The sequence below is a fragment of the Mustela nivalis genome (assembly GCF_964662115.1).
Source record: "Mustela nivalis genome assembly, chromosome: 8".
Lineage (NCBI taxonomy): Eukaryota > Metazoa > Chordata > Mammalia > Carnivora > Mustelidae > Mustela > Mustela nivalis.
Genome location: NC_139027.1, coordinates 22,600,292 through 22,612,798, shown reverse-complemented (window position 1 = coordinate 22,612,798; position 12,507 = coordinate 22,600,292). Strand labels below are relative to the sequence as shown.

Genomic DNA, 12,507 nt, shown 5'->3' with positions numbered 1-12,507 from the left:
AATGATGTCAGGACCCTCCTTGCTGCCTTTTAAAATGTAGTGTTTATTGTTTTTTTCTGATACAGAAGTGTTCTATGTTCATTGCAAAACATTAGGAAAATACAGGAAAGCATGAAGAAAATTGAAATTGCCCACAGTCTTACCCTGCAATGGTAACCCCACTTACCACATTGGTACATTTCCTTCATGACACACAGATGTCAATTTGAGCAGAGTGAAAAGGGTTTATACAAATTTGGCATCATGCCATATGGGTATTTTACGTCTCCTTTCTTTATTTACTATTATATTTTCCTATATTAATATTATTCTTCATAAACATGCTTTTAATAGCTGCATGTACCACATTTATTTTATTGTTTTTGTTCAGGTTATGAAAAAGTAAGAGATGTTCATTGTAAAAAATTTAGGAGACCAAAGAAGGGAGAAAAAATATACTGATAACTCCATAACCTCACCAGCCAGGGATCCCACAGCTATTATTTTTGTATATACCCTTCATGTTTTCTTGCTGTGTTTTCACAAACGGGGCTTGCTTGTAGGTTTCCCTGGCTGGCTGTTTCTGGCTTCGAAGTGATGCCTCAGAAAGCAGGAGACATGGGGTGCTGTTTTCAGAAAGGATCTCAATCTTTTAAGTCCCCTGCATGGCCAGGAATTCAGCATTTCTTAAGCCTCTGTAATTGCAAGTATTTGCCAGCATATTTTATTTGCTTGTTATCAAAAGTCTGCATCTGGTCCGCTTCTTGCTGTGCTGGGTTGATTTTTTCATTAGGCTATTTATAGCTAGAGAGTCGGTATTTATTTTTTTTTTCCAGGTGAATTAGGAAGTGGCATACAAAAACACTGGGTTTTACAGTGAGTCAATACTCTCAATTAAGGTTAATAAGAGACCACGTGGATACCAAGGAACCCTTAAAGTTATCAGTTCACACCAGAATCACAGCCCCGTGGCAGCATAGGTGGGGAAGCAGCCTTAACCTCCATGCAGAGCTTGGATGTCCCCGACCCCAGCTCTGATCTTGGCTGCCCAGTCACTGCTGGATGGACTGGACTGCTGGGGAACATCGGGAGAACACACACCACCACCCCAAGCAAGCTCATCTTTGAGCATCTCCCTCTCTGTTAAAAGCATTTCCTTCTTTTGCAGTGACCTAGACACTGGAGCATGCATCCTGGCTTTGTCTATCCTGCAGGAAGTCACGCAGCCCTTCAGAAAGAGGAACAAAGGGCACTCCTTCCCCCTCGTGGCATGACCTACATTTGGGGGTGCTGCCCACAGAATGGACATTATTTGATACCACAGAGTCTCTTTTGTCCAACCTCAGCCTAAATTCCACGCTGATCTTTTTCTTTAATGGGTTCAAGAGATTGTTGTAAAGTTACCACGAGGTATGCATAGCAAACACGAGGCATATTCTCGACATAAAATTGCAGTAATTACCTCTGGAGGAGGAAAGGGCCATGAGAGAAATAATAGCATTAGCCCTAGCCACAATGCTGCTCTTGCCTTACGTACAGAACTTTAATTAATAAAATGACAAACACTGGTAGCACGTAATTGGAAAGTCTATCAAGACCCACTGAGTCGGGGGGAGCGGGGAAGGCCCTTGTGAAAGGGTCTGCTAGAGCCAGAAAATATAATTGCTGGTAGCGTGTTCCTGGCGTTGTCTCTTCTCACTTGTCTCATTTGCTGTCTGCATATCAAAGAGTTTATTAGTCAAAAGCTCTCATTTATAACCTATATCTACTAGGACATGTCTAGAAGGATCAACATTTTTATTGTTACAGCCTCCAACAAATGGTATTTCTCACAAACATTATTTAGAATTTTTAGAAGATGTCTCATATTTGTGTGAATACATTTGTCATATATGTGCGTGTGTATGTGTGTGCGTGTGTGTATGTAAACACGTGTGTGTGTGTGTGTGTGTGTGTGGAAACACTATATGTGTGTGTGTATGGAAACACACATGTGTTTCCATACACACACATATGACGACTCATTGTCTGGCAGAGACAAAGGTTGCAAATGGTTTTAAAGCCCTCTATCTCCCTAATTCCTCTGTTACGAAGGTATTTGTGAGCTATGATCTTGTTAGAATATGAATTCTGACTTGGCAGGCCTGGGGTGGGACTTGAGACCCTACATTTCTACTGAACTCCCAGGTCATGCCAATATTGCTGGTTTATAGACCACACCTGGAGAAAGAAGGATCTGGAAAACCTTCACAATACACCTCCCAAAGATTTAAGTATCATCAAAACATATTACATGTACGAGCCCTATCAGTATGGTAGGAAACGATACGCAGACCATAGCATGGTATCCAAGTCTGCAGCACATGGGCTCAGCGACCACAGGTGACTTCACCTCCCTAAGCTTCAGATGCCACATCTGAGAAATGGGCTTGATCATACCCACAGGAAGGAGTGTTGTGAGTAGAAAATGAGACAGCTTATGTAACAGTCAGTTAACAAATTATCCTATAGGACCTCAGATAGAAACTGGTCTTAGTAAGATCAAATTCCAGCAGTGTTTTTTGCCCACTCTGAGTACCTGATCCTTAACTGTCAGTATCAAGCAAGGTCTACCTGGCATATAATGGTATCAGAGGGGTTCTTTTATCTGGGACTATATTTATAAGGAAAATGGAAGTCTTGGAGAGGGCCTTGAGCATACAGTCTGCCCTAGAAACCACAAAGAGTCACTCTACACACTTAGATACAAATAATGAATAAGGGATACTCAGAAAGAATTGGCATCAGTACTTGAGATCTTCTAATAAAGAAATTGGTAAGAACCTGACCCTGTAGGTCCATGAGGATGGTTCTGGTCCCGTTTGCGTCGCTAGGTCATCCCTGCTCACCCTCGGGGCTGTCCTCTTTCTTGGCCTAGGGATGACATGGCAGCCACATGAAGGACCTCTGCTGGGGTCTGTGTCCTCCCCCTTGCAGGAAACCACTCTTTGCACACCTTGGTGATGGTGGGCATGTGTTAAGCCATTTTTTAGTGATTAAGAATTACCTCCTGCTAGAAGTCCCAGATAAGAATGGACCCCTCACCGAGAAGGCCAAGCTACTTCTGGCCTTAAGTAGCCCCATGTCCCCAGGGGTCTCCACCTAGGATGTGCTTTAGAACCACCTGGAGAGATCTGAAAACTGCTGATGCCCAGGACCTACCCAAGACCAATGAAATCAGGATCTCTGGGGTGGGAACTCAGACTCTAGCAGTTGGGTAACTCTCCAGGTGATTCTAATTTACAGCCCATTTGAAAGCCACTGGTATCACCATTTCATTCACCACAGGTGGGCTCTACTTCCACATTCCTTATGTTGGTAGAACCACATTTTAAGGTGGACTGGAAGGTTATGGCTATTATCATAAGAAAATGGAGACTCAGAGGGGATAAGTGCTTGGTTTAAAGCCACACAATTCAGTTACTTTGATATTGGAGCACAAACCCCAGGTTATCCCATTGTCAACAGGCAAACAAGATAGACTGATAAGCCACCCAAGAATGAATATCCATGTGGAGGGCAATTGCTTCCAGGGAATTCCGGAAAGGAAGTAGGATGAGTCATAGGAGCACAGGGGCAAGCGCCTAGAGGCTGCTTCTCTGCAGATTCTGATGCACTGAGTCCAGGATCAGACCAGAGATGCTGCCTCTCCCACAAGCTCCAGGTAACACCCGTGACACTATCCTGAACATCACACTCTGAGCAGCAAAGCGGTGACTGACTTTTACAGATAAATCTGGAATGACTGGGGATAACTACAGGTGAGAAGTAGGCCAAGTGAAAGACCAGAGGTTCTAGACTGCTTACATCTGAGGAAGAATTGTATCATCTAGATGCATCTCCTTACTACACACTCAGTGGGTGAAATAAAAGTGAATGGCACTTGCTTGGCAAGTACTTGGCACGTACCTTGCTAGCCCTTCACTGGCTGCCACTTTGTGATCTCATTCTAAACCTTTTGCATCTGTTTCTAGAAATAGACTTTGCTGAAACTTAGACAGTGCATGCCTTGACTTGAATTGTAGCTGTAGATACGTGTTTTCTGCTGTAAACTTAGGTGGTGATATTGTAAGATGAAAGGAAAGCCAAATTTTTCATTCTCCTATTTACCCATAGTTCTGAACAGTTGGATTAAGTGGTCATCTTGACCCAGGTTCTGACTGCCATGTCAAGTGCCTTGACTTGACTGTCTTTTTTTAAAAAAATGTTTATTTATTTATTTGTTTGTTTGAGAGAGAGAGAGAGCAAGCAGGGAGAGGGGAAGAGGAAGAGGGAAACAAGCAGACTCCCCACTGAGCGGGTAGCCCAGCTCAGGGCCTGATCCCAGGACCCTGAGATCACAATCTGAGCTGAAATCAAGAATCAGATGCTCAACATATTGAGCCAACCAGGTGGCCTTTGATTTGACTATCAGATGTTTTATGTCTTCACTGTCAAGTGGCTTTATTTACTTCCCTTTTTGCTACGTGCAGTACCATTGCAGTTACTCATTTAAATTCAGACTTCCTGGCTAGGTGATAAGCTTCATGAAGACATAGAAGATATATGTAAATGCAGTACAGAGTAGATATGTGTAAATATTTTTTGAATGAATAGATGATCATCTCAAGGACTGATTTAAAGAGGGATCCTGGTAGACCTCAGGAGCTACGGATGCCCTCCCTTGGCACCCAGTACTGTTCTCACTTCCCAGGCCTTTTGGCCTAAAATATAGTGCAGGAAAGTGGAGAAAGCTCAACAGTCAGCTAGCCAGTGGCCCTACTGTTGATGTGATGGCTACATCTCACTGACATGCTCATACCACTAGCAGAATCTACTTCAGACTGAAAGTTTCCTAACAATAGCTGAGACCTGGACCATTTCAACCATAGCCAGTTAGCTGCAAGATGCATGGATCCTCTTTCCTTCCCTAGAACCCAACCCCTAGAATGCAGGAAAGTGCTAAGGAACTTCACAGGTGTCAGGTTGGTTTCTGTCCATGAAAGGGGACCTGGTAAAGACAGGAAGCTCTTCCTGGAAGTGTATCCATCTTTATATATTCTGACACTGATCAGCTCCTCATGTGCCCTCATGTGCCCTCACTTGACAATGACTATGAAGACAAGATAAGACAGTCCCTGCCTTGAAGGAACCTGTGGTCCGAGGAGGATGGAGGGAAGACAAGGCAGCTGAACTATGTCCTATGATGATCCCAATAGCCTCAAGCATTACATTTCAGAAGAGGGGAAAGTCATTTCTGAGACAGATGATAAGAAAAGTTTCCCTGAAAATTAGATAGATTGAATGGTTTCTTAAGTGGCGAGAAGGATAGAAGAGGTAGAGGAAATGGAAGGATCAAAAGCACGAAGGCAGAAAAATGCATGTCAGGAGCAGAGCTGGTTTGTAGACTGTTGGGCCCCCATGTGTAGACTACTGGGCGAAAACTACTCATCTGGTTGCTCCAAGGTAATACAGTTTTCTGGTCACTTCAAAACACAATGCAAAGGCTTATTTAGAAGCCAAAATGCCCATCTGGTCAGAACTTCAAACTTGCTTTGAAGTTAGGGCTTCTTGGGGCACCTGGGTGGCTCAGTGAGTTAAAGGTCTGCCTTAGGCTCATGTCATGATCCCAGGGTTCTGGGATCGAGCCCTGCTTCGGGTTCCCCATTCAGTGAGGATTCTGCTTCTCTCTCTCCCTCTGACCCTCACCCCTGCTTTGCTCTTTCTCTCTCTCTCTTTCTTTCATAAATAAACAAGATTTTTAAAAAATTAATTTAAAAAACTAAAAATAAAGTTAGGGCTTCTTTCTTTCCCTGCCATGCTTGGCCCTATTGCAGGGGAGAAGACTGAGACTGGGGAGAGGGTCTTTGATGTCTCTCTCTCCTTACTCACTCAGTTCTCCTCCTCTTTAGTCTTCTGGCTTAATTGTGATACTTGAAGATCTCAAGGGCAGGGAAAGGAAAAGAGATTAAGGGGAACAAGAAAACTCTTACACGACCAGAACTGTTGTGGTGATCTGGCACTGATATTCTCTGGGTGTGACCAATGTTTAGTGCCTACTGGTTTTCACAGGGGGCACTTTTGTGCTTTCTTGGGAGATTTAGCTTTCTCCTCATGCCTTCCACTATGGCTGGGAATCTTGCCGAGGGCCTATGTATCATCCCCGGTGGTCACTTACTCTTTCCTCTGTCCTTTGGCATCTTGAGATGCCTGTAACTTCTTTCTTCTGAGTTCTATATACCCCTTCAAGAAGCCCCCTTGGAAAAGATCTAAAATGACCCACGTGGGCTCCCATGTACATGGCTCACTCTAGTCTACGTGCGATGTTCACACATGTTGTATACCATCAAACTCCGGGAATGCAGGCCATTCAATGCTTCCACTTTACCTTTGTTCTGCTACCAGAGCAGCCAACCAGCCCCTTGTTCATACTTCGGATTTTCCAGGTTGGAGTGTTCTGTTGAGCTTCCTAAATTGCAGGGAATTAATTGATGATATTAGGGGGTATCATTAAGATTGCTCTCTCTCTCTCTCGACTTGGGATGAAGAGGGACCCTTCTCTGCAGGAGGGTAAAGTGCTATGGAACTCATGATATACAAAAGCACACTCTAAAAACTCTCTCCTCGTAGTCAATCACCAACTTTTTTAAAAATCCAAAGAGATTAAGAATTGTGTGACCTGTTTTCATCCACCCCTCACAGAAGTCCTGCATCATTGTGCTCTCAGATGTTCCTTTGAAGTATGGTATCTGTGGCCTCAGTGCTTCAGCCAAAATGGCTTTTCACCATTTTGTTAAACTATTTGTCATCTCTCATTAAGTTGCCACTATAATCCTAATAGACCTATTCTCATCTTGGAGAATACGGAACTGAGCTGCAAAAGAACCAAAGTGACAAGAACAGTTTTTGAATCCAGATCTTTCTAACTCAAACTCTTATACCATTCTCGGGTGGAGGATACATGTGACTCTGTAAGTACTGAATACATATTCACTGAATGCCTAAAAAGCTTATTTTCTTAGATTATAGAGGAACACGAATGCCTTGATATTAATTGCTAGGGAGTGAGAAAGCACTGGAGAGTCACAGATGGCAGTGGTAAACAGGAAGACATGCTTGAGATACACAAAAGAATTTAGAAGGGAGAAAGTAAAGGGAGAGGCACTTTGAGAGACCAGGGAGAGAGTTGAAAGAGTAAGTGATAAAGGACACCGTGGATGCTACTTTGTCAGAGTAATGAGAACAGAAGTCAGGTGAAAAGAATTTAAAGAAAGAATGGGCAACAAGGAAATAAAAGCAGTTACATGCCAGTTATCCACAATGTTAACATCTGAATGGAGGTGCAGAAATAGGTTGCAAGTCAGAAGAGCTAGCAGGATCAAATAAAGGATATTTTTCTGGGGCAGATGAAAGCTGATATTATTTGTAGACAGAAGGGCCAGAACGCAGAAAGAGTCTGAAGATGCTGGATGGAGGAACAAAGACCAGGAGGAGGTAGAAACATGAGGGGCTAACGTAGAAGAAAATGAAGGATACATCTTCTGCTAAGACAGGAAAAGAAGAAGGAATATGGATAAAGAAAAACCTACATGAAGAAGAAGAAGAAGACGAAGAAGGAGAAAGGGAAAAGAAGGAAGAGGGGGAGGAAGAGGAGGGAGGGAGGGAGGGAAGGAAGAAAAAGAAAGGAAGGAAGAGAGGAAAGCAGAGGGGCTGAAGGAGCTTTCACCTAATATAGTAAATCTTTATCAGTAAAGTAAGAATCAAAATAATAGTCAGGAGAGTTAGGGACCAAGAGATAACAGCCTTAGTGTTTGAGGAAGAGTTTGAAACACCCACTGTGCTCTGTGCGTTCAGAAATCAACCATGGAAATCCACAGTGGCATGAGTAAGTACCAACAACAGTCCAGGGCAACATTGTGATTTCACAAAAGTCCAAATCAGCAATATTCTGTGGCCAGGGAGCAAAAGGAGAGAAAGGACATGGCAAGCAACATCCCAAGTTAGGCACTGAAGGGCATGGGCTAAGGGCTGAGAGAGGTTAGTTGGCACTGGTAGGATTAAAATTTCTAGCCATGGCATCCAGACTACACAAGGAAACCAAGTGAGGTCAGAAAAAAAAAAAAAACAACAGTTAACAGATTTGTTAAATTATCCTTGGAGTGCTCATTGGTGACAAGTATTTTTGCTACACTGGATTTGGGAAATGGGAAAGGTCTAAGGGAAGAGGTTATGGTTATAGACCAGGCTTACCTGCCTCAGATAAGTAGAACAGCACCTGGGCAAACCAGTGCCAGGTGTGACCTTGTTAGTGAAGAGGTCATGTGCAACAAAGTGGAAAGTTCATGGTATGTGACATTCTTGATCAAATTATGAGGAAACTTTGAGCTCAGGGACTGGGAGGAAAAGGAATGGTGATTTACAGAAAAGCAAGTCTTCAAACAACAAGAATGAAAGAAAAGGGGGTACCAAAGCAGATGAAAATGCTAGTTTTCCAGAAGACACATTTTACCTTCTATTCCACAATAGCCATTCTTTTGATTATAGGATCTGAACAGGAATATTTGGGGCAACTATATGCTTTAGTTGTCCTAAATTTTAAATGTTGTTTACAGACTGTTTCTATCAAACACAAAGACCAGAGATCTTGTTTATTGGATATACTGATTCTGGGCATGACTTCCCTTAAAGTCTTTTAGAATTATCAGCTGTAGTCCCTTTCGTATGTCTAGGGAACAATGCCATCAGAACCTTTAATCAAGCCACAATGAAAAAACATGATTGTAGCTTCCTTTTGTCAAAATGGATATCCTCATTCTGAAAGACAAGCGTATGGAAGTACCTCGATATGAGATTTTTATCTCACCTTTGCCTACCAGTGTCCACAGGTAGCAAGTCATAGCATCCCCAGTTAGCTAACACATGGTATGGTATCGTTCAAATAAGATTATTAGAGTCTGAGGTTAGGGGGGAATAAAAATCTATGCTACCCAAAGCATTAAAGAAATTGAGTCATAAAATCACTTGTCCAAAGGTCACAAAGTGAATTGGGGCCACAGACTAGAATCTTTGGATCCACTTTAAGAAGTTCCTTTACTATCCCATGGATCTTAATATCAGCTCCGACACAGAATCCTGTGAAGTATAGGATCAATCTAAAAAAATTCCAAAATTGTCCATTGTTGCCCCTGCTCCTTGAACCTTCATGAAAGCCATCTTGGGAGACTGAGCAAAATCAGACAGCCACCCGCTTTTCTTACTGGGCACAACTTGGCTGAGTCTCCAACACCTTTGAGAATTCCAGGAAGGGGACCTGAGGCTTCCTTTTAATATTAACAGCTCTCCTCTGGCTCTTCTCTCCCTTACAGCTCCGAATGTCCTGGCTCATCCGTGGAGTCTTGCAGGGAAATGTCTCCTTGGTGCTGGTGGAGAACAAAACTGGGAAGGAACAAAGCAGAATGGTCTGGCATGTTGCCACCAATGAAGGCTTGAGCCTGTGGCAGTGGACAGTGCTGCCTCTTCTCGATGTGACTGACAGGTGAGCCTCCACCCATTCCTGTCACTCTCTTCCTCTGTCAGCCAAAATACAGAAAGGGGTCATGTCTTCCCTCCCCCCATCCCTTCTACCCAAGATACACATGCACATGAACACATACATGGGCATACATACAAATATGTACACATGCATACATACACACATACACACACACTTTTGCAGACTTGTAGGGAGCACTGAGTTTCTCTGTGGGATTTCCATGCGAATGAGCACTCACCTCTTGCATCTCTGGCCTGGCCAGATTGGCTGCCTCCAGTGTCTGTAGCAGGAAGAAATAAAACTGAACAACTTACATTACTGCCAAATAATAATTACACTTTATAGGTATATCACATTTTCTCTTAATTAACGCATTTGCCTTACTTTCCCATTTGACACTATATTTATCCCTTATGAGCAACACAGTCTTTGGCATAGGTAATACAGACCTTATCATGTTCCTCATTCCTGACCTTTCACAAGATTCTCATTGGGAACCAAAGAGTTACCACACCAGCAAGTTGACCTCAGCATGAGGACTGGTGCTCAGGTCAGTCCAAGTCCGAGGCTTTGTGGAGTCAGGTCACTGATGCAGGTAGATGAGGGAAATGACAAATTCTTCAGTAAATAGAGGGGGGCTTCTCCCAGAGGTCCTGGCTCCTATTTGATTTCTATCACTAGTGGCTTTGTGACCTTGAACCTCTGGGTCTCAGTTTCCTCAACTTTAAACTGAGAGGGTTGGACTAGAAGATCATTGACTACTCCATGTGGCTCTAAAATGGAGCCATAACCACTGAGATCAGCTGCCACTTGTCTACCCAGGATGGCCTCAGTCTGCCACCTGCAGTCAGCCTGGGACAAGCAGTGCCTGGCCCAGCACAGCAGCTCACATGACTCCCTGATGCAGCATACTGAGTCCTCCATGATTGGTGCACTGATCTGTTCCAGATCAAGTAAGGCAGAGGGCAGATGGTGGGAGTTTTTTTCTATAAAGGGGGCAGATATATGGCTCTGGAGGGGGAAAACCACCTTTAATAGGCTAAATGTCAAACCCAGCAATCCAGCGCAGCCTCTGCATTTAGACGTTTAAAACCCACTCAAATTACCATCCTCATGGATCCACCTTTGATAAATGAGGACAAATTGCTTAAGGCAAGACAAGGGTGATGCCAGTTGGCTTGCAGCTTTGTAAGTATAAAGTTGGGTCTCAAATTCTTCACCCAAACTTCACAGAGTCTGCTGTTTCCAAGAGCTCGTAACATGAACTCTGCTGTCATGGGAAGAAGTGATTGTCCTCACTGAGCACCAGCTTCCCACTCCTTCAGATGTGTGTGGGTTAGAGATCAAAGCCTTTGGGCATCCTGAGGTGCAGTGCTGCCCCCAGGACAAATGGATTTAATTAAAGTGGAAGAAGGGGCAGTGTGGGCACTCCCTTCCATAGACTAGTCTTTTGTCCTTCGGGATTGTGGGGTTGCGTGAAGGGGATGGAGAACAGGAGGATAATGCCAGAGCCCTCCCTCCTGGGAGATGCTAAATTAATTCAGATGAATCAAAGGGCTTTTTTTCCTCCTCACTCTAGCAAGTCCTCTCTCTTTCATAACCACTCCAGGGGATTTAGAGCAAGTAAGATGTTGACTCCGTTCACTCCCATCCCCTAGAGTTTCGTTTGAAGGAGACTTTGTTCTCAGCCTCCATCCTCCCTGTTAAAGGCTGTTTACCAGACTGACATTTCCAATATTGATACTGAGACCAAACTGTCCAGTAGGAATTCAGACAAAGGCCAGCATGGTTTGATGATGCCTTGTGACCTAATATGTGCAATTACAGAACACATGAGTGCCCCTACTTACTGGGATCATGCCCACCACTGACATGCTCTAATGTGGGAAGCTACTCCCTCCACCCAGGGCTAGAGATGATATAGAAGGTATCAAGACCCAGAGGAAAATGGAACTGCAGGAGAATGGGCACGGCAGTTTTCAGTTGCTAAAATCACTTACCAGTAGATGTGACTAGCCCATAAAACTAAAACAGCACTGTGGATGAAAGAGCATAGATTTCAGTATCAGATAGTCCCAAGTTTAAACCTGTCCCGGCCACTCACTAGTAATGTGTCCCCAACCAATCACTGAACCTCTCTGGGCCTTGTTGCCTACATGTGTAAGGTAAGTATAGTAGCAGTACAACTTCATAAGATTGTTATGAAACTAAATAAAACAACTGTTAAAAGCATCTATATATAGTAAGTATCAATGAATTTTATTTCCCACATCTTCCAACATCATCCCTCAGGTAGTCTGAGATAACTGATTGAAAAAAAGAGCACAAGTCTTAATCACTGATCTTCCAAATTAAACCATGTTCTATAAAACAGACATAATAAAATTTACCTCTGAAGCTTAGGGAAGTAAAGCAGTTGGTAAACTGTCTGGCTTACAGTAGGTGCTCAGTCAGTGATAACACTAACGATAACTATAAAATGACAAAAATAGTATCTCCCCACCTAATGCCGCAGAATAGGCTGGGTTGGCCAATTTAGCAATAATAACTACCCATGCAACCCTAAGATAGGGGTGAGTGTTCTTCTGAATCTGCTACCGTCAATGCTAGGTAGACTTCTTTTAAAGAGAAGTCACTGATGGAGGAGGAGCAAGAAACACATTCTTCCTTTTCCTCCCTGGGAGAGTGATCTATAGCTGCCAGATTGCCAGAAAATGAAAATGGGAAGAGGGAGAGGTAGAAGGAAATATGTAAGGGAAAGAGAAGGGAAATGGATAAAAGACAAAGACCAACTCTCTTTCTCCCCACCCTGAGGTAGCCATTAACACCTTATAAGGAAGCATCCTTCCTTAAGCAGGTCCTGGCTTTAGCTATTCAGCACCAAAGTCCTGAACAGCTCCCCAACCCTGGACCTTGAAGGACAGAAACTACTCCCAATGCTGTCTCAAATCTCCTCCACTCCTAGGTTCCCCAACATT

The 12,507-nt window shown here is 43.4% G+C and overlaps 1 protein-coding gene across 1 annotated transcript in view; it reads left to right on the top strand.

The window, feature by feature from the left end:
- ALK (ALK receptor tyrosine kinase) overlaps positions 1–12,507 on the top strand; it is a 679,199-nt gene that overhangs the window by 578,288 nt on the left and 88,404 nt on the right. Inside the window, exon 9 of the mRNA XM_082744992.1 lies at positions 9,363–9,532. Within this exon, the coding sequence (XP_082601118.1) occupies positions 9,363–9,532 (170 nt within the window). The remainder of the gene's footprint in view (positions 1–9,362; positions 9,533–12,507) is intronic.